This window comes from Toxorhynchites rutilus, chromosome 3 (genome assembly GCF_029784135.1).
Source record: "Toxorhynchites rutilus septentrionalis strain SRP chromosome 3, ASM2978413v1, whole genome shotgun sequence".
Taxonomy (NCBI): domain Eukaryota; kingdom Metazoa; phylum Arthropoda; class Insecta; order Diptera; family Culicidae; genus Toxorhynchites; species Toxorhynchites rutilus.
In genome coordinates, this window is record NC_073746.1 from 120,246,817 (window position 1) to 120,271,886 (window position 25,070).

At 40.4% G+C, this 25,070-nt stretch overlaps 2 protein-coding genes and 2 pseudogenes across 2 annotated transcripts in view; 3 read left to right on the forward strand and 1 right to left on the reverse strand.

The window, feature by feature from the left end:
- LOC129775057 (mediator of RNA polymerase II transcription subunit 16) overlaps positions 1-25,070 on the forward strand; it is a 26,357-nt gene continuing 1,287 nt past the window's right edge. The window contains exons 1-5 of the mRNA XM_055779258.1: positions 1-264; positions 325-944; positions 1,005-2,021; positions 2,077-2,573; positions 2,647-2,876. Coding sequence (XP_055635233.1) covers positions 200-264; positions 325-944; positions 1,005-2,021; positions 2,077-2,573; positions 2,647-2,876 — 2,429 coding nt within the window. The 5' untranslated portion in view covers positions 1-199. The remainder of the gene's footprint in view (positions 265-324; positions 945-1,004; positions 2,022-2,076; positions 2,574-2,646; positions 2,877-25,070) is intronic.
- On the reverse strand, positions 11,623-12,806 carry LOC129775058 (aldo-keto reductase family 1 member D1-like). Its single transcript, XM_055779259.1, has 2 exons — positions 11,926-12,806; positions 11,623-11,862 (listed from the first exon to the last, which is right to left on the reverse strand). Exons 1-2 carry the CDS (start codon positions 12,673-12,675, stop codon positions 11,671-11,673), a joined length of 942 nt encoding a protein of 313 aa, XP_055635234.1. The 5' UTR covers positions 12,676-12,806; the 3' UTR covers positions 11,623-11,670.
- Positions 14,265-14,393, forward strand: LOC129780787 (U4 spliceosomal RNA; annotated as a pseudogene).
- LOC129780788 (U4 spliceosomal RNA) lies at positions 20,418-20,546 on the forward strand (annotated as a pseudogene).

The window sequence follows — 25,070 nt, forward strand, 5'->3', positions numbered from 1 at the left end:
TCAAACGTACGCCCATGATTTGTTTAACAACACAAATTCTCCCGTTGTTCCACTTCTTCTTTTTTGGGTTCCGCATCGCCTGGGAAATTGACAGTCGGTTTTTCAATTTGGAGTGCAGCGACAATTTAGTTATTAGAGGAGTCAAAGGAATTAGTTTGATATACCAGCGGTGCTTAGTCCTAAAGTTTAGCTCTAAACAATGGATCTTCTCTATACAACCCACCGTAAATGGAATGCAAACAGCTTTAGTTTAGCGGAAACACAGTACGTGATTTTGAATTATGTAGTTCTAGATTCACAAAATATATCTTCTGTTTTATTTAGACAAAACTTCGAACAGTTCAGCATAACATCCTCATGCAACGTTCTTGCTTTCACAACGACGAATGAGCTGACGGAACTATCGCCTATCCAAGGCTGGGGCTTCCACATATATGTGGCAGATTTGAATACTCCGTGGTTTCCCTATAAAGTTACCTCCAACAAGTACCCCATCTCAATTCTGGACTGGGATGTGACGGGACGATATTTGCTGGTCGGAGACCGCAACGGTAACATCAAGATATTTGTGCAAAAAGACAACCTGCTGTCGGAGTGGAAGGTGCTCTACAGGACGAAATTTCCTGGCGAAAATATAATTGCGGCAGTGTTCTTTCACAATGGGCGAAAAATGAACCTCCAATCGGATAAAAAAGATCAATATTTGTATTTGGAGAAGTTTTCAAAAGTCAAGTTCACTGGCAGCGTGAGACAGTTCGGTGGCGTTCCGGTGAACGGGGTATTGATAGTGTCGGCCACCGGTATGCTGGGAGCTTTCATCATTCCGTCGGAGTCCAACGTAAACATTCAGAAAGTTCAAGAACCAGTCACGCTGACACCGGTCACGGAAAGTCTCGCAGTGACGAGGAATTTCTACACCACCGCGGACATTTGCTGCACGAAAAGTGAGTATCAATCAAGCAGCGCAACAATGCTTCGGCTTTAATCATTTGGTTTCATTTTAGATGGCCACTTTATGGTTGCCGTGGGCAATGAGGATACGAAATCGGCGAACTCTAGCATGATTCAATGTTTCCGAGTTGTGGTGAAAAAAGTTGGCGAAACACTCGAAATAAGCAGTTCCGTCCTTCCCAGCTTTTTCGTAGCGGAGGGGTTAGGGAAAGATCTGAAGGACCTACGGGTGGCTCGGGTGAAATGGGTTTTCAACGAGGATGCCGATTCTTTGATTGTGGCTTCGAACCATTCCGGTGGAGGGTGTTTAATAGAACAGTGGGAGCTGACCGAGGAATCTCTCCCAATACACAAGCTGTTTCAAAGCAGCAAAAATGAGGCCTTCAAGACGATTCTTTGGGTCAGCAAGAATCAATACCGGTATAACACAAAAGTGGTGAAGATTTGCACGACCCGGTTGAACTTTCTTAGCAGCTCTTTCATCTATTTGGCCATGAGCGATAACAGTATTCACTGCCTGCAGAGAGATACTTTCAAGCGATTGACTTGTACGAACATCATTTCGATCCGTGACCCGAACGACCACTCTAACAAGCAAATAAAACTGGGCGTCAAAATCGGAGCTATTAATATATCCTATTTGGGACATCTTTTCATCGCATTGGATACTTTCGGTCAATTGTATGTGTATCGATGCAATTTCATTTGCCAGGATCAACTGGGGACTCCTGCTTTGATTGTCCAAACCGTCAATTTGTTAGAATATTGTTTGGTCACTGGATTCGATAGTCTGGATATTCTTCTGACTCTTAAAATTCAAATATTGGATAACATTCTGGAACGCTTGACCGAGAACTTTCATCGGCAGCCTTCGAATGTGCAGCAGTATTACTATGTGAATTTTCTTACAATGAAAATCGCTCTGTACAGACTGTCGATACCTGGACAACAGAAGGCTCACGATTTGTCGAACCTGTTGATTCTCCATTCGATTCTTATCGCGTTCAAGAGCTTGTTGCGTCCGTCAGATCTAACTTCGCATGATAAGGGCCCGGCAGAGAATCTGGCCAGTAAGTACATTGAATATTTTCAACATGAGTAAAATATATCAATTTTTATTTTCAGTGGTTCTTTCCGAATCGGTCCCGGACGTCGACAAAGTGCTGCTCAATTTGGAAGCAAAAGATTTTACGATGGAGCGTTCCACTTTGCAAAGTTTGCAGCAGCTGATTCAGTGGGTTGCTGATCTTGCGCTGAATATCCTTGCCAAACTTCCAGAAAATCGTTCGTTCATGTCCAATAAATCCCAAGGATATGATATCAGCAAAGATATCGTCGCATTGAATAGCATCCGCGAGCTACTCGTAATGATTCGCATTTGGGGCTTACTGAACCCACAATGTCTTCCCATATTTTCCTGCTCGGCGGACAATTTGGACATCCTGTTGACGCTGTTCCGGTTGCTCACGAAACTTTCGCTGAATCCAAACGAACCGGATGACCTGCTGCTCGACGAGTGTTGTCTTCTTCCCAATCAAGTGCTGATTCCACAGTTGCAGTTCGTACCCTCGCGAACGATGATTGCTTCTCCCCTTCTTCCGCATGTCAGTTTGCCCGTGATGGTAGGTTCGCTTTGAACGTAAATTATCTTTGCATTATCTTTGATTTTGTTGGTTATTCTTTTCGAATTTCCAGTGTGATTATGGCGTAGAGAATGAAGTGCTCAAATTCTGTCCAGAGGTACCAATCGTGGAGGGAGGACTCTCAAACGATAATGTGATCGATTCGGTGATGTACCTGCAGCTCGGTCGTAGGCCAGCATCGTTGCGCCGCTGCACCCGGTGTGGATCCTGCAGCAGTGTGGTTAGCGTTGCCAAAACAGCTGCCATGAAGGCCTGGGAACAGCGATGGATTGATAAGTGCCGGTAGGTGTGATTTATATTTTTTATTGAGATTACAGTTTTGTTATTTTGTTCGTTTTCAAATTGCTTGTAATTTAGTTCGAATAGCCAACTATAATTTATACCGCGATTCTGTATGTAATTGACCTTTTTTTTTGCTTAAAACAATAGATAGAATTAGACAGTCTATTCTCAAAATTTGGGTTCCACAGGGGTAAGATGTGCTGTCTGGAAAATTACATTTTCGAGAGCTGCCTTAATTGAATGATATGTTATGGACTCTATTATGTAAATCGAATCGAGAAGTCGATAAAATCCCTATCACTATAATAAAGAGCAAAATTTTATATTTTGTTAATCGAGATAATCTAGTTATAACTCGAACTTCATGTGTTGCAAATTGTATATATTTAAGCGTTTTTGAAACGTTTTCCAAAGGAAAATATCAGGGACGCAAACCAAAACAAAATAATTCTCTGAAGATATGCGACAAGCAAATCAAACAACTCGAAACATTCTGACAGTTTCACCTATAGCTTTCACTCGGTGCTCGTTATCTACAGAGTGGCACATAAGTCACGTAACGCTCTCTGAAGGAAAAAAACGACCGCGCTGCAACTATCGAGCGTGTTGGTTCCTAAGCAGTTCAGTTTTCGACTTTGTATCGTTTTTTATTCGAGAATAAAGGTTTTGTATCGTGAGACTTTTTTATATACGATTTTTTTTGTGCAAATGGATTGCGTGACTTATGCGCCACCCTGTATAATAGTAAAATAGAGCTAATGAGCATAAATCTTATCGACTCGATTTCTATGATAGGGTTATCTTATAAGGAATACTAGAATTTTTCTCGTGGAGATTTGGTAGAATATGTCCTTCATGGTTCTTCCCTAGGGCTAAGGTTGTGGTCCTCTTTTGGACAGCTTTTTTTTATTTATTTACAATGCTACATCCCATGAAGAAATAGGATCTTATTCACAACATTGGGCTGTATTATATAAATCGAATCGAGAAGTCGATGCAATCACTATCACTATCATACCGAGCAAAATTTGTAAATCGAGATAATCTCTTCCGAGCTCGAATTTCATGTGTTGCAATTGTATATACTTAGACGTTTCTGAAATATTTCCCAAATGAAAATATTTGGGACGCAAATCAAAACAAAATAATTCTCTGAAGGTATGCGACAAGCAAACCAAACAACTCAAAAACTTCTGACAGTTGCACCGATAGCTTTCACTCGGTCGATGCTATCGAATTGATCGGTATCTATAATAGTAAAATAGCAATATTGTTATCGATTCAATTTATATAACAGGGATCATTGTTCGACAATGAACCCGGCCCTTAGCTGCAGGTCTCCAACCGCACAGACCGCACCGATTTCTGTACACCATCGAATATTGTTCTGAGCACTCGGTGATCGAAAACACCAAGCGCTTAAAGTGAGTCCTCCTCGAGTGACTTTTGCATTTAAAAAAATGGACAAAAATTGTCGATTTTTCAAGGGTCTACCTTCGCACGCACTGACGAGACTACCCATGCAGCATCCATCATAGTAACCCATGAGTTAGCAGAGAAAAAATTGACAGCCCTATCAGTCGAACTCTAACCGTGATGGCGAAGAAAACAGTGAAGAACGGTATCCTGCCACGTCGAAAACGGACATCATGCGGCACTTTGTAGACCCCGGATACGCCCGTTCCGGCATCTACAACATCTTGGGGCTATTGGACAACAATCAGAGCATCGAAAAAAGCCCGGTGCCGGACGGCGGACGACGCTGGGCGACAAGAAGCTCTAAAGGTTGCTGAAGAGGAAGATCGAGGGAAAAGTGGCTACATCGCTGCGTGCGCTTGGCCGGGAGGTCGGTTCAACCGGTCAAACAGTGAAAAAGTACCTGGCGAACATGGACATACATGCCGGGAAGCGGAAGTTCCGTCCACTGGTCTCGGAGCTGTAGGCAATGATGCAGCGGCAGCGGCTGAATAAGATGGTCAAGCCGATTTTCTCGGCAAATCGCGACGTGGCGGTAGTGATGGACGACGAGACCTATCTCACCCTGGATGGCAACGACTGACAGGGCACTTCGTATTTTACTTCCCCCACGAAGGAAATTCTTGAAGTTTATTATCATACCAAGTTCCCCAAGAAGGTGCTGATGTGGTTGACAATGAGCGAGAAGGGGATGTCAAAGTCGCGCTTCTTTAGTTCCGGACTGGCCGTGAACGGGGAATTTTATAGTACAAAGTGCCTGCCAGAAGTTGCGTCATCCAGCAAGTGGAAGACGCGGATCTGGTGTCGGCCTACTACTCGAAGCGATCGTTAGAGGAGATGGAACGGCTGAATATCAATGTGGTACCCAAGTCGGGGAACCCGCCCAACGTCCCCCAGATGCGTCCCATCGGGATTTTCTGGGCAAACCTGAAGCGTAAGATCTACTCCAACAATTTTGTCGCGAAAACTGACAAGAAATTGATAATAAAACGAAGAAAGATCTCAAAAACATGCATACACGCATGTTTTCGTCCGCCATGGCGAATGTTCCGGTTAACTGCCAGAATGTCGCTCGCAAGGGCGTAAAATTTATTTTGCAAGTAAACTAATGTAATAACCTGCCATGGGAAATTTATCAAACTCAATTATCTGTCTTAGTTTTTTTTTATCGCCATTCGAAGAAAGCCCAATTTTTAAAATGCAAACGTTATCATCCATGCTTCGTGTCCATAGAGAACAACCGGTCGAAGCAGAGATTTTTGCATGCAGGGTAGAGTGGTCGCGAAAATGGTCATATCAAATTTAAAAAATCGACCGTGTATATTTTGTTTATTGGCCCAAAAAAAATGACCTGTGCAAAATTTCAGCTCAATCGGACATGATTTAGGGGCGCTCAAGGTTTTGATTTTTTGATCCTCGAAAATCCTTCTCGGAATACAAGGTGAAACGTATGGTATACGGTATCAATATCGGTATCGGTATCAAGTGGCCATCTTGATTTTTCTTACGGGACTTCCTGTGAAATGTTGATTAGAACGATAAAATACCCTATGCTAAATATTAGCTCAATAGTACTTCAGTTTGAAGTGTCGTTTGAAATTTGAGTTATTTTTTTTTATCCCAATGTTTTATTTAAGGCTTATTAGCATTTTAGCTGTAACAGAGCCGAATTTTTTAATCGTGTACATGTCACATGGTTATCATATATCTATAATTAGCACATTACACAGTTGCCATTCGCCAGTATTCCTTCTATACCATTACATATGGTACATTCACACAGTAGCCATTTAGGCGTAAGAGTATTCTTTCTGTTCTTCTATTATCCAGTGGGACCACCGGACAGCGGAGACAGTTGATTGATCATTGTTGAGTTATTTATAGAACAGCAGCCCGATGTGTCTTGCAGAGCAGAGCAGTTGTATGGATAAATCGATCTTATTTCGACCGTGGATCGATCTCCATCGCTGATGATTGTTGCGTGGACGTAGCTATTCTGTAACAACACAAAGATGGTCAATGAGGGCCCTGAGTTTTGAACTCACGATCGATCGCTTACTAAGCGAACGCGCAACCAATGTGGCTACGGAGACCCCCTTGAGTTATTTTGGAAACCAAAAAAATCACACAAGGAGGAGTGAATGAAATCGGGATTTAAAAAAAAATTGATGCCAAATGTCTTAAAATTGCATAGCACTCGGTCGTTTCTGAAAAGTCAATTTTCGACTATTTTTTTTTCGAGACAACAATAAATCTCGACACTTCATGCAATTTAAAATACATGACGATAGAGCTTTTTTTTTCATAACTTCAACAATTTCCTTCAGATTTCTTCATATTCATTTCAATCTTCGTTCATTATTCCTATGCGACTCGACTAGATCAATGCGACTATGATTCAATTTAATCTCAAGTGTTATATTTTTTCAAAGAAGAGTACCTCATTCGATTTAATATGTTGATTATCTGAATCGGTCCAGTAGATCACATGTTATGAATTTTTTGAAAAAGTCGTTTTTGGGAAAAAGGGGAAAAATGATTTTTCAGATCATCGGACATTACTCATAAACATAAAAATTACTCATAAACGAAAAAGAATACATCTCTGATTTTTGGATATGTTATGTAAAAAATCCTCAGCTTTAATGATAAACTATAAAAAATATGGCGCCCTTGGTCCCGAGGACCATGTGAACTATTAAAAACAAATACAATCAATAACCACGAGAACAAAATCCAATTTCTGCGCAAGTATGATATTTTTTCAAAGAAGACTAGCTAATTGGTTTCAATTTGATACGTCGATCATCTGAATCGGTCTAGTTGTTCAAAAATTATTGATTTTAAAATTAAAAAATCATTTTTGGAAAAACGGAAAAAAATGATTTTTCGGGCCACCCTAAAATAGAAATGGGCACCCTAATGAAAAACTAAAAAAATACGGTTCTAACATTTTGCGATAAGGAACGAAACTACCGATTGTCACGAAAATCTGAGAACCACTATATTGGTTCAGCATGGAATGGCTGTATTAAAGGGTGTACAATATCAATTTGCATCACCGAAAAAACGAAAAAAAGTGCCTGCTCCGTAATAGCCCAGTATTTTTCGAAGGGGGGGAGGGTTCGCTTCATGTCCTTGGATACGAAATATACCCCGTTGGCTTCGTACCACTCCAGGACATCCTTTGAATAGTGGCACGGTACTAGATCCGGCCAGAAGATCGTAGGGCCCTCATGTTGCTTCAAAACGTTTCTGTAAACACTCCTTGAGTTAGATTGGCCTGTTTACAGTTCTTATACTCACGAACGACGCACTTCGTTTGTCACATGAGCAGATTGCTTGTCAAATCATGTATTGTCGGGAATGTGGAACTTTGACAGCGGAAAATAACTTTGGTCGTCCAGCACGAACGATGTCCTGCGAAAATTCTTCGTCATCCACCGGCACTGAGATTTCACGGTCGCTAGCTGCACGCCCGTGTACTCTGGGGACCTAGTCTTCTTGCGACAGATGATGCCCTTCTGCTTGAGAGTTCTGTGGATGTAGGAATGGGTTCTTGGTTTTGAACAGCTTTTTCAGAGATTCTTCTTCTTTTTCGTCATGATCTTCAAAAAAAGAAGACGGCCAGAAGACGTACTTCCCATCCGCGTGATGCTCGTTCAGGAACGGCAGCAGGATTTTATCGAGGCACTCTTCTCGATAGATTTGTTGGTTGATTGCCAGACCGCTCGGCTTAAACCAAGGCTTTGAAATGCCCCGGTCGGAAATGGCGATGTACAACATAACCTTTTTTTCAAACTTGTGCTTGAACTTGTATTTCACTTCAGGTGTGGATGACTTGTCGCTGGAGTAGTAATTATCATTTCCGGGAATATGCGTTTTGGACAGCGGAAAATAGCTTTTGTCGTCCAGAACGAAAGACGTCCCGCGGTATTTTTTGGTCATCCACCGACAACCGTCTCAATCTGCTCCTCCTTGTACTCCGGTGACCTCATCTTCTTCCTGCAGACGATTCCTTCCATCTTGAGGGTCCGATGGATCAATACGTGGGAGCAGCCATATTTCCGACCGGCGTCACGCAGGCTGGTTGCGTCCTTGTTGTCAAACAGCTTCTTTAACGATGTCTTCCTCTGCTTCGTCATTATCGTCACCGGACGACCACTTCCGACCTTCCGCTCTACGTTCAGGGAACCCAGGATACGATATACCGTACTGACAGGTACATTTTCTTCCTTAAAATGTGCCACCGTGAACTTTTTTCCTTGCTAGAAATGCGTTTCGTAGAACCGTACAATGCGTTCGCGGAGCACGTGCTGTTTCGACGCCATCTTTGCTTTGACTAAATTCAAACTAGCAAAACCAAACACGCCTACTGTTTCTAGGGAGCCCAAAGAGCAATTTTCTTGGAGAAAGAAAATTTTACGCTCTTTATTTGAGTTACTGAAAAGTATTGAAAAAATTCTCATTTTTTATTCAACACCCGTTAGGAATGCGAAAAAAATCGGTATAAGCAATTTGCCTTTCAAAAAGTGTGCCTTCTGAAGCGCCCACCTTAGCTAGCGAGTCCGCTTTCTCATTCCCCGGAATCGAGCAATGAGAGGGAACCCATGCTAAGGTAATCTTGAATAATTTTTCGACCAAAACACTCAATAGTTGTCTTATTCTTGTTAGGAAATAAGATGAGCGTTTATCAACTTTTATTGAGCGGATTGCCTCTATTGAGCTGAGACTGTCTGAAAAAAATAAAATAATGGTGGACCCGTTTATGAATGAACCGTCAGTAAAGAACATTTTAGCAGATCTAATTTTCCCATATTTTTTTCCGAAAATATCGACGGAATAGCATTGGATTGTAGATGATCTGGGATTCCATGGTTTTGGAAAAAAAAATTCTTCGCATCTATCCAGCGTTGCCACTTATCTCTGTCTGCCTTCTTACTAATAAACTTATTTTTTTGGTTGAGTCATGAAGGTACCTTGATTTATAAAAATGTTTAACCATATGAAAGGTCACCTCAACTCTCCGTATCGGCTAAGGTCGTTTGCGGGATACTTTTTGATAGTTCCACATTCATCAGCGTGTGTTGAGTTAATATTCTTGCTTTACAATGCCAACGAATCATAATTCAGGAAAATTCTCACGATGATGGACTCTATTTTGAAAGCGAAGAACTATGTATCGGCGATAAGAATGAAATTGACGGGAAATTTGAAGGCAAAGTTCACCAAGCCATGTATAAACATCATAGAATTAGTTATGAGAAAAACCTTTTTATGATTTATTTTGTTGTATTGATACGACTTCAACAACGACTTTTTTTTATATAGATTTTTTGTAGAGATATACAATTGAATATGTAATTGTGAAATCTCAAACATTATCCAAACGCGCTATGTGCTTTGATTGGTCCAATTTGTGCTCCTCAAATGGTTCCAAAAGAAGCAACCAGAGTAACAGCGGAATATAAGCAAAAATAGCATTGTAAGCCACTCCCCTTGTGATTCTACCGCCAGTCGAATCAAATAAATTTGGCAGTTGCCACCATTCATTTTCCAACCGCGAATCAGAGCTCATATGCCAAGGCCATCATTGTAGCATGTAATGGTAGCAGCGGCAGGAGCGACAGATGTGGCAGAAATGGCAGCATCGGTACAGCGGCGACAGCGATCAACGAATTTCAATGCTTTCCTATGTTTTTTTTTGAAGACCGCAGGAGACAATCCATTTCGGTGAAATGAAACGAATGAAACTTTCAATTAAATAGCTGCGAGCGTCTTGATAATGAATATGGTCGGTGTTAAGTCAGAGGGGACGAAGTCGCAAAATAGAAAATTTCGAGTTATTGATTACATTTGGTTAAGCATTATGTAAGGTACATACCACATTGATCAGATTTGGAAAATCACGCATACAGCAGGAATAATTGATCGAAATTGTTATGATTGATCAACGAAAACCCCTCATAGTATGCAGACAGAGTGGACCATGTATACAGCAGGAATAATTGATCGAAATTGTTATGATTGATCAACGAAAACCCCTCATAGTATGCAGACAGAGTAGACCATGTATCAATCAATTTGTTTTTTGATTTTAAACAATTTTCAAGCGCCGAATTAGAGCCAACAAAACTTTTTCTTGAAACTAACAGGCACCTTGTTGAAATATGCTTGAACCTGTTAGTGTAAAATGCGCACATTATGTGTATATTAAAAAAAAACATGCCCACTCCGAATTAGTGAAAAGTGTGAATGATCGCAAAAAGATGCTATTTCATAGTGCGATTTAGACTGTAGCGATGACAATGAATTCGAATTTGAAGATTTTATTGACGAATAATGTCTAAAATCATTGAAAATGAAATCATATTCATGTCTGTACTAGATGGCAGAGCTATTATGCTGAACGCAACCAAAAGTTTATGCAACCTCACACGCCTTCTCTTTCTAATTTGTATAACAGAATGGCACATTTTGACTCACAACTGTTAATTGATTGAGAAATATTTCGAAATTGTTCAGTCATAGTGAACTAAATCTTAAAAAATGCTTCATTTAGTTCGGTTAGAGAAGACCATGTAGGTATAGGCAGCCAAATAAGTGCCTTTTTGGTATAATACTTGATGTTTTCTACAATTATCATACGTCAAAGTATTGCCAGAAAGTAGCTAACATTTCTGAGAACAATATTGAACGAAAAAATTAAATGCTTTGGAAATTGCAGAACTTCAACTTCAAGTTCGGTTTTCTCGAAATCATAAAAATGTCACATGGTCCGGTCTGACTTAACACCGACCATATAGCCCATTCAAACGGTTTAAATCGACGAGAAAAATTTCTGCTACCCAAACTGAAAGGAAATGAGCGATAAGAACATGCCGATTCCCCTTCTTAGACTAAAGTAAATCCATTGAAAATAACTCTGGCTGAAGTGAAAGGTACGAGTTAAAAAATACTTTTCATTCCTTAGTTTCGAAAGGGACAAGCCCTGGTCGCAATCGCCATTGTTCTTCCCATTCCTCAAACGAAATTAATATTTTAATAGTCGAAAACCATTCGCGAGTAATTGGTTATCATCTTTTCGTCTCTAGAAAATAGCTTCAAGTCATATTCGGTAAGAGATGTTTAAGATTGTTTTTCTCAATATTGATGCAGTTTTTAACCGCTCAAGTTTTTTTTAATCATTTTTTGAAACAACTAGTTTGTTGTATTTTTGCGACAAATATAATTTCGATGCGGTAATACATATGGTACGAAACAAACGAAAAAAAAATGAATTGATTTTAATTTTCTATCAGTACTATTTGATCAATGCTCAACAATTCAATTCGAACGGACAATTAACAGAACCCCTCATCCAGTTAAGTGATGCAGTTCGACGTTGCTCTATATTTTCATCCAACGAATTCATGTCGATTTCGGCGATATCGAAATCGAATACGTTCAAATTTTCCGCCATTCTGAATCTGTTTGTAGATTTGGGTATTGGAATAGTTCCTTTCTCCATCTAAAATTTAAAATTTCCTCTGATATGTTACTGAGAATGATGAGAACATTTGATCTGACTTACCAGATATCGAATAGCAACTTGAGCGGTAGTTCTCCTGCATATGCTCGCTACCGAGGTCAACACGGGTGATCGCAAAAATGGGGTGCATTCTGGTGGACAACTGCGTGGATTCCCCAGTGGACTGTGGGCCATTACTAGAATTCCATTATCCGTACAGAATTTTCGCAATTTATCCTGTCTGAAGCCGACGGAGCACTCGACTTGGTTTACCGCTGGTTTCACTTCACAGTCATCCAGAATTTCACACAATTGCTCCTCGTTGAAATTACTAACACCGAGGGCCCGAGCTAGTCCTTTCCGTTTGCACATCTCCAAGGCCCGCCACGTTCTCGTCGGCGTTAGCTCATCATCAAACTCTGGCCGGTTTTGCTGTGGGGTCGGAGGGAAGGTGTACTGATCGCTCTGGTGTACGAAAGCCACGGGTGAATTCAGCAGATACAAATCGATATAATCCAAACCCAACCGTTCCAGCGAGATACGGCATCCTTTCTCCACCAGATCCGGCTGGTGAAATTGGGGTCCAAGTTTTGAAACAATGTACAAATCTTCCCGCGATACCTTGCCTTCGGCAATCGACTCCCGAATGGCTGTGCCCAGGTTCGTCTCATTGTGGTAGATATGAGCCGTGTCGAACATGCGATAACCGATGTCGATAGCCTCCTTAAAATGGGGGATCTTGGCCTTGCCGATGATATTTAGTGTTCCCATGCCAATGACCGGAATTTTTTGTCCGTCGTACAGTCGGAGCATTGTGAATTTAGTGATCCGAAACGAATAAAACAATAAAATGAAACCGAACAGAGAACAAATAACGAATGAACACACCAGCGTTGAAGGAATGCTTCTACTTGTATAGCCAGCGGCACAATGACATGAATAGATGACAGTCTCAGAGCAGCTTTGTTCTATTGTTTGTTTAGAGTGATTCCATTTGAATCCGAAGGTCGATTTCGACATCGCAGGGTGATATTTGGCTCAAATTATGCAGACGCATTATATATGAACAAAATGGACAATTTGTATCTTCGATTTTCCATTTTGACTCTAATCTTACTTTTGAGAAGAGTCTAAACAAACATTGCTTGGAAATTTTAAAAAATATAATTGAGAAACGGTTGGTCCGATTGATTTGGTGTCTTTCGCAATGTTTTAGGTTATTATTGGGGCTATATAGAAAAAGTATGCGTTGTTTGAAAACTATTTTATTTTTGTTTTAACTCAACAATAACACTCAATTTTCTCAAAAAGGTGTTTTTGATTTTTTGTTTTTTTATTTGTTGTAGCGGACAACTAATGAAGTTTATTGCACAGTGTACCAAGATAAAAAAAATAATGCACAAAAAAGTTATAATTTTTCAAACAGAAGTTGGATTTTTGAAAACTGTTGAAATGATTCTTGTAAATGTTTGTTGACCCGATTTTATGAAAGTACGCATGATTTGCAATAAAAAAAGTGTAAATTATTTTTCTAGAAATATTTTATTTGAAGTTTTTATACAATGATAGAGAGTCGCATTTTATTACTGATTTCTCATTGTTGAATTTTTTTTACTATCATTGCAGTTCGAAAATTGCCTAACTTCTATCAGAAACTGGAATAAATGAATGATATTTTTGTGTTCCTTGAATAGTAAAAGCTTCCGACTATTGTTCATTAAGCTGTTGTTTAGTATTTTCATACTCTGTTGGAGTGGCATAGGAAAAGAAAATTTGGATTAGTTGCTCCTTCTTTCGCTTTTGAGCCCAACAGTTTCTTCGCATTTTTGATGGGGTGTTCACGTTCTTTAGCTATACTAGCCCTTGTAGCTATGCTTTTTATTGTTTCTCCTAAGGCATCGCAGGGTTCTTTGCCATGTAATGTTGCAAAAAACACGCCATTCAACATCTATATCATAGTTATTCTTAAAATGTCAAAGACTCGAAAAGTAGCTCTATCGGACATGAAATAAATTTTGTTCAAATTTGATATATAAATAAGTAAATAAATAAATAAATATAAAATAAATAAGTAAGTTACCGGAAATCATGATGCAAACCCTTTCTACGCATTTATCACAATTAATTAAATGTTATTTTTCATGAGATAAACAAGCGTGAAGTGTGAGTGTGAATGAGAATGTGAATGTGAGTGTGAGTGTGAACATTGTTACAATCTTCTTACATCCCATCCTTTTCCTAATGAAAATGTGTCACCCTTCTAAACTCGAGTCGACCGCGAGTAATCGGTTTCCTATTTTATTAAACATATGTCGCCGCACGGATCATGCCTTTAGAGCGTGATTCATGGCGAGAACGATAGAGCGGATGCTTAGATCGCGCTCTATCCTAAATACACAGAATAGCTTGCGCAGTGGCTTTATCGTAACTAATGAGGTTTTTCCGAAGTGCGATTATTGCTAGCTGAAAACCTAAATATCATAAAACTCCTCCGGCCAGCGATAACCCGCCGGGAAGGAGAACAAAACAAAAATAAGCAAAACGACGTAATGTGTTTACGATCAGAGCCTATCTCCGATCGTAAATACCGAAGGACGGGAGAAATCCCAAAAAGAGAGCACTATGGGTGCTATAAACGGAGCCTATCTCCGAGCTAGGACAATAAGTAATAAAACGGAGAGGAAAAGATAACACGCCTGCGAGCGTGTTAATAATCATCCCTCGTTCGCCCGTCTGGCTTAGAATAAATAATTGTAATTTTCTCTCTCTTATGCTACGCCCTTCTGGGGTAGATAAGAAGGCAATGTCTGTATATAAGAGAAAACTTGAACAGAATAAACGCACTCTCAACTGGACACTCTCAACCATACCACGGACGTAGGAGCGTCGTGGCGAAGTACCGAACCCCTCTTTTTTGTCATAAACGTATCACAACCCTGGACATCGCCCGAGCATCCTGGACACCATCGGGAGCACCCTGGACATCATCGCCGGCAGATCCCAGCGCAACAAGCGCTGGTAAGTATTGAACACCCCTCCTCCAAAGATCCGAAATTCCAACCACCCTTCCTCTCCCTTTTCCTTCCCTTGGCTCCGCCCGGCCAAACTCCCAAGTGACGCGGTACTACCGGATCGCACCAGTAGGCGCATACTCGTTATGCGCTCTACGTGATCTGGCCTACCACATAGCGTCCAGTAAAGGGCTTTCCCTTCGTGTCATCAGCACGATCTCGAACTGCAGCCACATTTGGTGGCTCCAGAGAGGATCTTTCCTCCAGCGTAATCAGCACGATACCCTGCAGCCACATTTGGTGGCTCCAGAGAGGATCTTTCCTCCAGCGTAATCAGCACGATACCCTGCAGCCACATTTGGTGGCTCCAGAGAGGAGTCTTTTCCTAAAGACACTGTACGAACTCACAACACGCTCGGTTGAGTTGAGAATCCTGTTAAATTGATTTGCGCCCGTCGTTGAACGGAGAGGTTCGGTCTTGTAAAGACGAACAAGGTGAGGTTGTCTGTGGACATCACCATTTAGCCAAGAGGCAAATTGCGCATTTCAAGAAACAGAAATTAGGTCCTGAAAGACGGACAAATTAGGCCGTAGAAATCGGCATCTTGTTGAAACAAGTCCAGCTTTATAAACAGACCGATCGCCAGTCAGGCATAGTTGGACGAAGGCAACCAGGCGCCTCGTCAACATCAACTGTAATCCGGTCACGAGGGCCGGAAGACGAATATTGTGCAACGTTTGAAATCAGCGTAGGCAACTAGGCGCCACGCTTGGTTTAAGACAAGGCGAAGGCAACCAGGCGCCTCGCCACTTGCGCATTATAACACAGTTTAAACATCGAGTGACGGCAACCAGGCTCCTCACTCAGGAATAATGATATCAAGCTTTACGAGATCATCACGCCCGTGCTGTGATGCATGTGGCAAGAAAATTGAACTAGACAATCTGGTCCAATGCAGACAGTGCAAAAGGAATTATCATCATTCCTGTGTAGGACATACACCCACTGAAGAGGAAACCTATTTAGTATGCTCGCTTTGTTCCCCTACCAAAACAAACGAAAGTGAGGGAAAGGCACAGGCACCTGCAGCGTCTCATCCCTCAACTAATTCGAGGGAACAAAAACAGATAGAGGAGCTGACGAATCTAGTTACACAACTAGCTGAGATGCATGTTAGCGAACGCAACAACATAACCACATTAAAAAAGGAAATAGTAACAATGCAGGCATCACTCAACGCTTTAGTCGTGGGCGCAACGACAATAGCAACACAGCGACAAACAGAATTACCATGCTCTCCGGCGCAAGCGCAGTCAACTGAACCCCTAATCAATATCTCCGGGCAACAACGTGACCGAGCAACGATTCAAACACCACTACCAATGAGATCCGGTCCATCAATTGGCTGGGAGCAGAGTGCAATGATGCCAGCTCCACAGCATGGAGATTTTACGATTCTAATGAAGAGGCAAGCTTTGACTCCCTTGCCAAAATTCAGCGGGTCGCCCAAAGATTGGGCTAAATTCAAAAGGATCTACGAAGTCAGCACGAGAGAATGTGCGTTTTCCAATCATGAAAATCTCTCCAGACTTGAAGCTGCCCTTGAAGGACGCGCAGCTAGAAGCGTGCAGCAACTATTTATAAACTCGGAAAATGTTCCGAGTATAATAGAGAGACTAGAGGAAAATTTCGGAAACCCTAAATTCATATATGAGGAACTACTGCACGATCTACAGAAGCTTAAAAGAGAAAGTAGATCAATAATAATCGAAATGTCAGATGCTTTAGAAAATATGGTGGCAAACATGACGATCATAAATCAAAGAGGTTACCTACTAGATGCGAGGTTAATAGAAGACCTAGTTAAGAGACTACCTTATAACCTGCAAATAGAATGGACACGCCATAGAACGACGACTGGTGATGCCCCATCTTTAGAAGAAATGAGTAACTGGCTGAAACCTCACGCCAAAATAATGAGGAATATGGCTTCTCCTCTACCTTCTACAGTTAGAAGCCAGATACATGTCCATCAAGAGATGCCACGCATGAAATGTCCGGTTTGCTCGAATAACCATAAAATCTTCGATTGCACGGAATTTAAGAACTCCAACATCCAAAAAAGATGTCGATTGGCAGTACAATGTAAAATATGTTTCGGATGTCTAGGCACCGGACATATGGTTAAAGATTGCAGACGATCTAGGAGGTGCGGCTTGAGTGGATGTAACAAGCACCACCACAGAATGTTACACTCGAATCCAGACATGGAACCAACACCTCGTAATACGTCCGCTACAGTTCCGCTTGAAGCCAACTGCAATATTCACAAGTCCTCAGCAAACGAGATATACTACCAGGTGATTCCAGTAACACTTCAACACGGAAGGCATTCAGTCGATACATATGCCTTCCTAGACACAGGGTCTTCCCTGACATTGCTAGATGAGGAAATGGCAAACTCCTTGGACCTATACGGCAGAGAAGAACCACTACAATTAAAATGGACACAGGACGTGTCTCGAAACGAGCTGAACAGTAGAAAAGTACAAGTTCGCATTCAGGGGTCGTCCAGAAGGTCGTACCGACTTGACGGTGTAAGAACCATTAAAAACTTACAACTTCCGACTCAGACAATGAACTACAAAGCAATGGCTACAAAATATCCGCATTTGGAAAACCTTCCGATCGAAAGCTACGAGCTTGCAAGGCCAACAATTCTCATAGGGCTGAATCAAAGCCATTTGCTTACCGCCATGGAAACAAGAAGGGGAAGTGACAATGACCCAATAGCAGTCCGAAGTAAGCTTGGATGGTTTATTTTCGGTAATGTCAGATCAATTTATCAAAACGATCATGAACTATTGCAACACGATAAAGAACTACGAGATATGATGGCTGCGCACTTCTCGATCGATGAATTTAGCATCAGACAACCAATAAGAGTCAACGACAACCCCTTGCCCTTAGAACCGGTCAACAAGTATACCACCGCGAGTTCTAACAACGTAATGCTGATAACCTCGACCGAAGATAAATCAAAAAAATCAACGCGAAAAAAAAGACGTAGAAATAAGACTACAACAAAAGGCATTTCTAAATCTTGGTTCAACATCTCACGTATATTGAAAATAATGATGTTGTTCGTAATGTCGTTCACGTTGATCAACGCTATATCCATAAAACCCGTTGACAAAGACGGTCTAATGTTCGACCACGAAGGAACGTGCTTATTACATAGAGGCATATGGCAAACGAATATACAAACCAACGTAGTGCCCGATGAAGACATTGAAGTAATTAACTCGATACGGAATAATGTGACAGTAGCGATGAAAGACATGGAGTTTGTCATCGAAGACTCTCTCCTAGAGCAAATTGCAACATCTGTTGAACGTTTATGCGATGATGCGATTGATGAGATCAAGCAGACAACGAGAACTAAACGAAGCAAAGGGTTCTTCGGTTTTTTGGCGGACTTAATATTTGGTAGCGACGATATGGAAAACGAGCTACAGGCAATGAGGGTTCATGAAGACGAAAAAATTCACCAAATATCGGAGTCAATGGTAAAAATGAATACCAAGGCGTCCAAAATGGGAGAACAGCTTAACGAGAGATACTATAAATTGTACAAAGACATGACTCAATTAAAACAATTATATTCTGCGGATAAGGTTCAAAGGTTACGAACAACGATGTTAGAAACCACGATATTGGCACGAGAAGTTATCGATGGAACATTGAATAGATATAGGAAAGTTCGAACGTTTCCTTTGTCCGTCGACGAACTAGCCCAAACCAGAAAAAACATTTCACAAGCGTTGCCAACTGGTTACATTGTCCTGGATCACCCATCAGCCGTAAAATACAACACGCGTGTAGTCAACGGCTCCCTCATAATTACCATGACGAGTGTTGTCATCAACAAAGTTGAGTTCGAGGTATTTAAGATAATACCGATCCCACGGGCTGAGAATGGCTCAATTATTGTAACAGAACATGATCGCATCGCGGTAGGCCACAACCAAGACTTCTTCTACCCATCGATCGAACCAACAAAACTGAATGATACGCATTTAATTACGGTTCAACCAGAACTGAGTAAGGAAGTGGATTGCGTAGCGGCTGTCATACTGCATATCGCAAGTACCCGCAAATGTGCAACAAAACTGTTAACCACGCCTTACGCTATGATGGAGACACTGTCCACTCCTAATACCGTTTTATACTATGCATCCGATACAAAGGCAATAGTTATACATTGCGACAACGTGGTAATGTCACCACCTTATGAGGCAGCAGTAGTAACTCTCCAGCCAGATTGCCGTATACAATCCAACAACAAAACGATACATGCAAGTTTAAATGGCATGAACAAGAAGATTGCAACATACTTCAAATCTAAATACCAGGTGGCCGATCACCTATTGGACGAATTCAATGACACCGTAAAAGATGTGGTGGAGCCGAAGCCCGATAATCCCTACGATAACAACGCTATGATAACCGTGTACAACAGTTTGGATCCCTTCCATCCGAAATCGAAGTATCTTTGGAGGAACGCCGCCCTTTTCGTAAGCATACTAATGATTATAATCGGGATCATTTATCTACGTTGCTGCAGACGAAGATGCTGCACCAGATCCAGAGCCACAGCAGGACCCGATGTCCATATCCGAATGGACAACCTATTGAACCGGCAACAATTAGAAGACACAGCGCTTTAAAACCAAGCATTGGAGGGACGTTCAATGAAGCAAGGCGGCATGCCGAAGAATTGAAGAGAAAAAGTGATTTAAAACTCTGTTAGACCATAAGTACACAAAATGTAAAATAGAAGAAAATAATTGAATATGAAATAATTGTAGTCAAAATGAGGAATCTGACAATGAATAAGAAATATAAGCAACAAAGGGTTGCATAAACTGACGAGAAGATATGTCGTCTAATGTAATAGTAAAAAAAAAAATATAATTTGTTCAGTGAAAGAAGCAATTAGGCGCCGTTGTATGGCTATTAAAGTACATAAAGTTGAAGACTCTTCTATGGATAGAAGAAGTATTGAATTTGAAAATTGAATACTCCTGCGAGAGTAAAATGAAGTGTAACACAAAGCTAAAATGAATAGGATTTGCATTGTAAATGAATCTGAAGGCAAAGTGGCTAATAAATTGTAACGAAGCAAAGAATGAATTTATAACACACCATGTATGAAGAATAAACGGAAGTCATCCGCTCATAGCAAACGAATTGCATTGTATAACTTCAGGTTAGGAAATTGAATGTAAGAAAAACATAATATTGAAAAGAGAATATAAGATGAAACAATTGCGAATTATACAGTAATAAAAGATACAGCATCAGAAGCATAGAAGAAAAAATTATTAGAAACAGATGCGGCGTAGCTCAATTGGTAAATCTGCCTTACGCGATTTACGAGGGCCGGTATGTCGCCGCACGGATCATGCCTTTAGAGCGTGATTCATGGCGAGAACGATAGAGCGGATGCTTAGATCGCGCTCTATCCTAAATACACAGAATAGCTTGCGCAGTGGCTTTATCGTAACTAATGAGGTTTTTCCGAAGTGCGATTATTGCTAGCTGAAAACCTAAATATCATAAAACTCCTCCGGCCAGCGATAACCCGCCGGGAAGGAGAACAAAACAAAAATAAGCAAAACGACGTAATGTGTTTACGATCAGAGCCTATCTCCGATCGTAAATACCGAAGGACGGGAGAAATCCCAAAAAGAGAGCACTATGGGTGCTATAAACGGAGCCTATCTCCGAGCTAGGACAATAAGTAATAAAACGGAGAGGAAAAGATAACACGCCTGCGAGCGTGTTAATAATCATCCCTCGTTCGCCCGTCTGGCTTAGAATAAATAATTGTAATTTTCTCTCTCTTATGCTACGCCCTTCTGGGGTAGATAAGAAGGCAATGTCTGTATATAAGAGAAAACTTGAACAGAATAAACGCACTCTCAACTGGACACTCTCAACCATACCACGGACGTAGGAGCGTCGTGGCGAAGTACCGAACCCCTCTTTTTTGTCATAAACGTATCACAACCCTGGACATCGCCCGAGCATCCTGGACACCATCGGGAGCACCCTGGACATCATCGCCGGCAGATCCCAGCGCAACAAGCGCTGGTAAGTATTGAACACCCCTCCTCCAAAGATCCGAAATTCCAACCACCCTTCCTCTCCCTTTTCCTTCCCTTGGCTCCGCCCGGCCAAACTCCCAAGTGACGCGGTACTACCGGATCGCACCAGTAGGCGCATACTCGTTATGCGCTCTACGTGATCTGGCCTACCACATAGCGTCCAGTAAAGGGCTTTCCCTTCGTGTCATCAGCACGATCTCGAACTGCAGCCACATTTGGTGGCTCCAGAGAGGATCTTTCCTCCAGCGTAATCAGCACGATACCCTGCAGCCACATTTGGTGGCTCCAGAGAGGATCTTTCCTCCAGCGTAATCAGCACGATACCCTGCAGCCACAACATAGAATTAAGGAGACATGTTAATATATTCTAGTAAAAATACAGTTAAGAGTTCGGCTCCTTTAAACCTGTGTAACTGAGCCTGTAAAAATAAACGCACTAAATGCCACATTTTGATTTGGTCCGATTTACGATTTCCCCCACCACTGACTTCAAACCCAAGCAGCCTGAGGAAATCGGCAGTGCAAATACATACAAGTTGGGGGAACTTTTGTTCTCAACGAAATGTGTTTCCCTAAAACGGATTTCATAACCATAACTTCATAATCGTTTATACACTTGCTTGTTACTTGTTTATCACTTGCTTGTATCTTTGCTGCATCAGCACTGTTTTATATACTTGAAACAACTATTAGGTACGATTCTGTCTGACCACCAAAAATATAGCAATGTGCATACTTGTAGAAAACATCAGGTATGTTTGTGTTAGACAAATGAGGAATGTTACTCCTCTACTCATCAAGTTATTATTTTCGATCTGAATATTTTGAGCTTGTGCTTGGGTAGACTGTACACTCTGTAGATGCTCTCCGTGTATGACCTGAGCCGGCGAAATTGCACAATGAATACTGAATGATGCTTGGGAGTAGCAAACCATTCTTATTGTGCAAGTTTCGGTGATTCGAGTTTTAAATAATCAATAACCACGCCGGCAACGTCCTCACAATCACCAGGGGGAGTGAAGGAATGTTAGTATGCTATTCGTGGGAGGGATAGTTGTTAATGGGGAGAAGTAAGAATCAGGATTCACTGAGGTGAGTGAAGTGATTACGTAAACGCAAACTATCGACCACACAATGAAATGAAATTTCGAAAATCATGTGACAACACGATTGATTAGACCGGCAATTTTTCATTTATTTATTGAACTTACTTTTTTTTTAAATCCAATCGCAACGGCGAAGAGTTAACTATGGAAAACCTGAAAAGGTAACCGAGAGAACTCCTGTAAAACCAATTAGATCGGAGATTTTTATTTTTATCTGTATTAAAGTAACTTTCAACTCATTTGGCTGGTTCGTCACTTTTTACTTCCATTTTTGGAAGAATGTCGGGAGTGAGAATTGAACTCGTGACCTTTAGCGTGAGAGGCATGGATGTTACCACTACGCCAGATCGCCTCCAGGTGAGATATATATATATATATATATATATATATATATATATATATATATATATATATATATATATATATATATATATATATATATATATATATATATATATATGAAGTTATTCATCTCACGTCCATAGAACTGAAATTGCAACAACGAAGTGTTGTCTGCGAGAAATCTGCTCTAAAACCGATTTTTCCGGCGATATATTCCGTTATTTAAATCTTGTATTCTTCATCGAGCTCCAATCGCAACGGCAGAGAGTTATTTTTGGGAAACCTGTAAAAATAACTCAAAGAACTCCTGTAAAACCGGAAGATCGTAAATATACATCGTCGTTCATCGCGCGTATTGTTTATCGAACTCCAACTGCAGCGTTGAAGAATTATCTCTGGGTAACCTGAGTAACCGCTCTAAACCAATCTTCCCGGCGATCTTCGGATCTTCGTACTTCATAAAATTGGATTTAGAAGCAGTTATAAGAAACATTAAAAAAAATCAAACGACCAACTTTAAAAAAAATTATAACTTTTTTGTACATAATTTTTCCATTTTGGTGCACTGTGAAATAAACTTAATTAGTTGTCCGCTGCAACATATAAAAAAAATCAAAATCATTTTGTTTTAAAGTTTCAAGTGCTGTTTTCGAAATCAAATGAAAATAATACTTGATTTTAACCCTCCTGTACTCGCGTGCAAAATCATAACACGTATACTCGCGCACGGTGTCACAGACCGAAAATTGAACTTCTCTGTAATGTTGCCATTGTGTATTTTTCAGGCTTTATTGGCATTTATTTGAAGAAGAGGGTATGATTGAATGAAACAACTCCAAAAAATATGTTTCCTTCGTCTTTATTATGTTTCAATAGTCATCTAATTCAGCCTCCTCAAAATAGAGTAATTTTTGATACTCCAACACAAATGACGAAATTCGAATTTTTCACTGTTATTAATTAAAAGTAAGCAACTGAATAGAATTCATGGAAGTATAAAGAGCTATGGAATAACATGAAAAACGTATTAATCGATTGTGGTTTCTTCGAGTAAGAATCAGAACATAGCTCGAAACAAACATATTTTTTTACATTTTATGCAGTTGTTGCGTGTTTTTCGGGTCTTTTATGGAAGAGAAGAATGTATAACGACCTTCTAAATAATTACCAGATGATAAAGGTTCTGGAATATAAAGTTTGCATATTTCTAATATTCTTTGTCTCTGTTTTCCTTGTAAATTAAGAATTAATGCCTTTTTATATGGGGCATAAAAAGATTATATAAAAGGATTTCTAGGAACTTCCTTTTCTTTTTCTTGTTTCCTTGTCGATATTGTCCACTTTAAGAAAAATATCCTCGAAACTGTAACTGTTCAAAACTACCATAAGCTACCGATCAGTTTATAGTCTACTGTTTACAATTCTCCCACAAGTGAAATTCTTTCACATATGTGTATATGTATGACCATTATATTTAGCGAATAACTATACGAAAGTCAAACATTTATATTTTGCTTTTAAACGTATGAATTTAACGACGAATATATCGACGCATAGTTAATGTATGGATCCGTTCAATCCTGTTACAAAAGGGACTGAAATCAAATAAAAATAGTCCGGTAATGATCTTATGCATAATATTCAATAAATATTCTACACCACTAACATTAATTTATACATTTCATTCAACAATATTCTAGAATATGAAAAAAGGCACTTGTCCAAAAAAGTTACTCCTATCCTCGCGTCGGTGTGTCAGACCGAAAGTGTTAAAAAAGTGGCACACGTCCCCTTTGTACCAACACATGCGATACGTTAAACGATGACTAACGACGAATAACGAAGCTAGAGAGAATCGCAAAGTCGTTGTGTTGATATTTTCTGTGGAGGCGATCTGGCGTAGTGGTAACATCCATGCCTCTTACGCTAAAGGTCACGAGTTCAATTCTCACTCCCGACATTCTTCCAAAAATGGAAGTTAAAGTGACGAACCAGCCAAATGAGTTGAAAGTCAAAAAAGATATTTTCTGAGAAATGAACGAATTATTGATTTCTTGGTCTGACAGACCAATGCGCGAGTATAGGAGTGTTAACAATGCATACTTTCTCCACCGTGAAGTACCCATATACCGCTCAGCTAAGACAATATTTAACGTTTGTGTACTCAAATAATCAGTGCTTACGCGTAGTGTTATCAAGTGTGCTACTTGCTTGGTATTCGTTTCACTACTGGTAAACATACGGATGAGAGCGTCTCTGTATTGATACCATCTATAATGATGGATAACATTTTGCACCTTTTGGTCCTAATTACAACCGGCAAAAACATAATTTTCCTAATTCCGTTAATTAACAGCATCAGTTTTTTTTGGTCTAAATTTAAGAGACATTCAGCCGTAGGCTGGTTCGTCTCTGAAAACAGCATCAGGATCTAACGGATACAATCAACATCATCGGAATCTGTTGATCAATGTCGATTGTAGGTTCGTCTCTCTATCCACAGCTTTTGAGTGGTAGCTGACGTCCAGCAGCTAAATGATTTGAGTGGAATTTTGTGGAAGACAAACCATGATTA

Bases quoted from the DNA above. Each gene is read 5' to 3' on its own strand.
- LOC129775058 (XM_055779259.1), bottom strand. From the start codon at position 12,675: ATGCTCCGACTGTACGACGGACAAAAAATTCCGGTCATTGGCATGGGA. The intron at 11,863-11,925 runs GTAAGTCAGATC...TTTAAATTTTAG, and splicing joins AAGTTGCTATTCGATATCTG to ATGGAGAAAGGAACTATTCC.